This window comes from Rutidosis leptorrhynchoides, chromosome 9 (genome assembly GCF_046630445.1).
Source record: "Rutidosis leptorrhynchoides isolate AG116_Rl617_1_P2 chromosome 9, CSIRO_AGI_Rlap_v1, whole genome shotgun sequence".
Lineage (NCBI taxonomy): Eukaryota > Viridiplantae > Streptophyta > Magnoliopsida > Asterales > Asteraceae > Rutidosis > Rutidosis leptorrhynchoides.
In genome coordinates this window covers 231364654-231369073 of record NC_092341.1, presented here as the reverse complement: position 1 = coordinate 231369073, position 4420 = coordinate 231364654, and the positions used below count along the sequence as shown (strand labels likewise).

The 4420-nt window shown below is 38.6% G+C and overlaps 1 protein-coding gene across 1 annotated transcript; it reads left to right on the top strand.

Moving 5' to 3' along the window:
- Window positions 1-480: 480 nt before the first annotated feature.
- Window positions 481-4003, top strand: LOC139868577 (uncharacterized). Its single transcript, XM_071856913.1, has 4 exons — window positions 481-1075; window positions 2284-2388; window positions 2516-2568; window positions 2654-4003. Exons 1-4 carry the CDS (start codon window positions 481-483, stop codon window positions 4001-4003), a joined length of 2103 nt encoding a protein of 700 aa, XP_071713014.1.
- The last annotated feature ends 417 nt before the right edge of the window (window positions 4004-4420 follow it).

The window sequence follows — 4420 nt, the reverse complement described above, 5'->3', positions numbered from 1 at the left end:
ACCAAGATTAGATCTTGATAAACACGAAGCCTAGACTGACATTCTGTGATATTTGGACATGAAGGTTGAGAGAGACTCGACCTGGAACTGTTTGTATGTGTGAAAAAATGCAGAGAGTGATTAACCAAGATAATGAAGATTAACTTGGCTTAAATACCTCAGTTCCTATGTCGGTCGACTGTGGATGACAGTCGGTCGACTGACTATGTCAGTCGGCTGACTGTCGAGTAATATTACGAATTATATTTAAACGTTTACAAATATAAAATAACACATCGACAATCAACGTTTAACAATATTACAGGTTACAACATGATCGAATAAAACGTTAAAATTCATGGAACTAGGGATTACAAAATATGCACTAACACATGTAATCCTAATTGGCAAGAAATAAAAGATCATCTTATTGAACAAGAAGAGTCACAAAATGGTGCAGACTTGAATGCTAGAGTCTTCCATTCAAAAATGAAACAGATAATGGAGGAACTCTTTGAAAAGAGTATATTTGGTGAGGTGGCAGCCTACACTTACATGATAGAAATTCAAAAGAAAGGGCTTCCACATGTGCATATCTTGATCATATTGAAAGCTGAATTTAAAATGTATAAACCAGAGGAGTATGACCAGATCGTATGTGCTGAGATACCAAATAAAGCCCACAATTCTCACTTACACAATATGGTGATCAAGCATATGCTTCATGGACCGTGTGGCAACAAAAACCCAACAAACGTTTGCATGAAAAAGGATGGAAAATGCAACAATTCATTTCCAAAAGCGTATTCTAATGAAACAATACAGACAACAGATGCATATCCTATCTACCGCAGACGAAACAATAAAGTTACAGTGAATGTTAGGGGTGCTAAAATTGATAACGGATGGGTCGTACCATATAATCCTTACCTTCTTGTCAAATATGATTGTCATATCAATGTAGAAATTTGTTCAACAATAAAGGCTGTCAAATATATATACAAGCACATATTCAAAGGTTGTGACAGAATAACCTTCCCTGTATTGCCTAGTAAAGAATCTACGATGATTGACGAAATAGATCAATATCAGTCAGGTAGGTGGGTCTTGTTAGATAATAGGTTGTTGCCCAACCCGATAGTGGGCTTGAGTCCGTTAGGGTTATAGGTTTATTAGGGTTCTTATGTACTATAAATATCGTATGAGTGTTGAATAATAATCATGGGGTTTACAATGTTTAACATGGTAATCAGAGCTTAGGTTTGTGACCTAATCGGCCGCCATGAGCCGCCAGCTCTACACCACCCGTCAATACCTTCGGCTGTAAATCAACACCCTTCTTGTTTCTCTTTTCTTTTTATCCTTCTTGATTCTTGTTCCTAAATACCAATACACCGAATCTTCCGTTCAATCCTAATCTACATCTTAAAAGTTGTCATGTTGATTAATCTATATTTTATCTTTTACGTGCCTGGCAATAATCATTGTGCACGTTCGCTCTCGTTATCCGATTGTCTTCTCACAAATTTTCTTTCAAAGTAAAGCAATTAAAAAAAAAATCAATGCTTTGTTACTTTCTTTCTACCTCAACATATTTTTGTTTTATCGTTTATGTACCAAATCAGACACGTAGCATACATGTTACCAAATCACAATACTATCGATTACAGTCATATGTAGCCACTCATCTCATCCCATCTCTTTCTTTTCTTTTTAATATTTCTCCCTTTTAATTCTTCATCTATTGGAAAATTAATAAATATATTACTCGTATAAATTAAACCGCCTATGTTTAACCACCGAGGCATTTGCCTGAGTGGTATCGCGGTGGTGTTTAACACCCTCGCCGGGTAAGAGGTCCAGGGTTCGAACCTGGCTTCTGAATAACCAAATTAAACATGGACTGAAATAGGCTCCATTGAGGTCAGCCCAAAGGGAAGGTTTTACCGACCCGATCCGGGACTATGGTCCGGCCCGCCTGCCCCTCGGATGGTTTAGGGTTCGGATCCATGTGATCGTGGTTCGGGTTTCCTGCCCGAACGTGTGTGTGTGCAAATGATGACTAGGCTTCGGTCCGGACTGATGCAATTTTGCCGTTAAAAAAAAAAAAAAAAAAACCGCCTATGTTTAGATAGTTTATTATTGTTATGAGTTTTAATTTATGTTATCCTCAATTTTTTTTTTCGATCAATAATCAGCGTGGGGATGAGCCGCTTAGCTAGACTAGGTTCCAAACCCCGAAAAAAAAGAGGAATAAAAAAAAACCACAAAAAAAGAGAATATAGTCAAAACTCTCATTTGCAGCGTTGAAGATGACTGTTATCGTCGACAAAGTTCTATGCTCAAGTCCTGCTCAATCCTTAGGCAAAGCAAGCCACGACGTAAAAGAAAAAAAACGCTACGGAAAAGGTATACGCAGTCAAGCAATATGCAACCACATCCGCGAATATATGTCTACTCGGCGCATCAAACAAGAGAAAAAAAAAAAAAGAAGTTACTTTTCTTTGTTTATTTGCTAGGCTTTTTTCAATATTAGCGTTTTCTTCCGGTCTGAGCTTTCGCGATTTCGCCGCTCGGACTGCGGGGAGTGTTAAATAATAGGTTGTGGCCCAACCCGATAGTGGGCTTGAGTCCGTTAGGGTTATAGGTTCATTGGGGTTCTATTCTATAACAGGTCTCACCTCCTGAGGCGGCATGGAGAATCTTTAGATTTCCATTGAGCGAAATAAAGCCGGCTGTTATACATTTACAACTACATGTGGAAAACTATCAGCCCCTCACCTTTAAAAAGAAAGATAGGTTACACAATGTGCTCCAGAATCCGGCTCAACGAAAAACCATGTTAACTGAATTCTTTTATATGAACAAAACTGATCCAGTAGCACAACAACTAAAGTTGACCTACTCTCAGTTCCCGGATCATTTCGTTTGGATGCAGGACAAAAGATACTGGAAATATAGGAAACTTGGGAAATCTATAGGACGTATCGTACTTGCTCATCCAAGTGAGGGCGAGAGGTATTACTTGTGGATACTCCTATCAAAGGTTCGTTGTCCTACATCATTTGATGACTTAAAAATGTGTGATGGAGTAAAGGCTCCTACTTTTCGAGAGGCATTAATGCTGCGTGGTTATCTGGCTGACGATAATAGTCAATATTTATGTCTACAAGAAGCTTCTGTTTTCCGCATGCCTTACGAACTTAGGAGGCTTCTTGCCACAATACTCATATATTCATGTCCAAATAATCCTCAAAAACTATGGTTGTCTTTCGAGAACCATTTTGTTGAGGATTTTATAACATGCCACCACATGACACGCAGAGTGGCAATAACAACTGCATTACGAAAAATCAATGGTTTTTTGCAATCCATGGGTAAGAACATTCACGATTTCAATCTTATTCCCCGGGATCTCTTATATGCAGACATTGAGGATCAAACAAGGGAGATTAGCGCTGAGAAAAGCATAGTCGTCTTAGAGAAAGATTTAGATGCAATATCGAGCCTTAACGAGAAACAGAGAATCGCATTTGAAACAATCATTAACAAAGTTAACTCCAACGAAAGCGGTGCTTTCTTCGTAGATGGCCCAGGCTGTACGGGTAAAACTTACTTGTATAGAGCCCTGCTAGCAAAAGTTAGGTCAGGCGGTCATATTGCACTAGCCACTGCTACATCAGGCATAGCTGCATCTATATTACCTGGCGGTAGAACCGCTCATTCAAGATTCAAAATTCCGTTGGACTTACGTGAGGGAACAGTTTGTAGGGTTAGCAAACAAAGTAGTTTAGCAAATTTAGTTAAAGAATGTAAGTTAATAATTTGGGATGAAGCCCCAATGGTGAAAAGATTTGCTATCGAAGCTTTAAATGATCTTCTACAGGATCTTATGGACAACCAAGCACTTTTTGGAGGTAAGGTTGTTGTTCTTGGTGGAGATTTTAGGCAAACACTACCGGTTGTAGCTAAAGGAACTAAAATAGAAACGTTAGCTGCTTGTTTAACTACATCTTTGTTGTAGCCGTCACTCACTATACTACGCCTTGAAGCAAACATGCGAGCAAAACTAGATCCTTTTTTCACCAAATTCCTTCTAGACATTGGCAATGGTACAAACACTTCACCTAGTGTAAAAATTCCCCCTTCGATGCTCATTCAGACTTCTCAAACTGATAACTCATTAAATGCCCTCATAGATTACGTTTATCCAAATATTCATCTCGAGTCAAAAACCACTCAATCAACTTTAAATCGTGCCATTTTAACCACTAAAAACACTTTTGTCGACGACATCAACAATATTTTAATTGAAAGATTCCCAGGCGAAGAGAGCGAGTATGTTAGCTTTGATGAGACTACAGACCCAAATGACCAAAGTCAATATGAGGACCTCCTACATTCACTCACACCAAATGGTATGCCACCTCATAAACTTAAA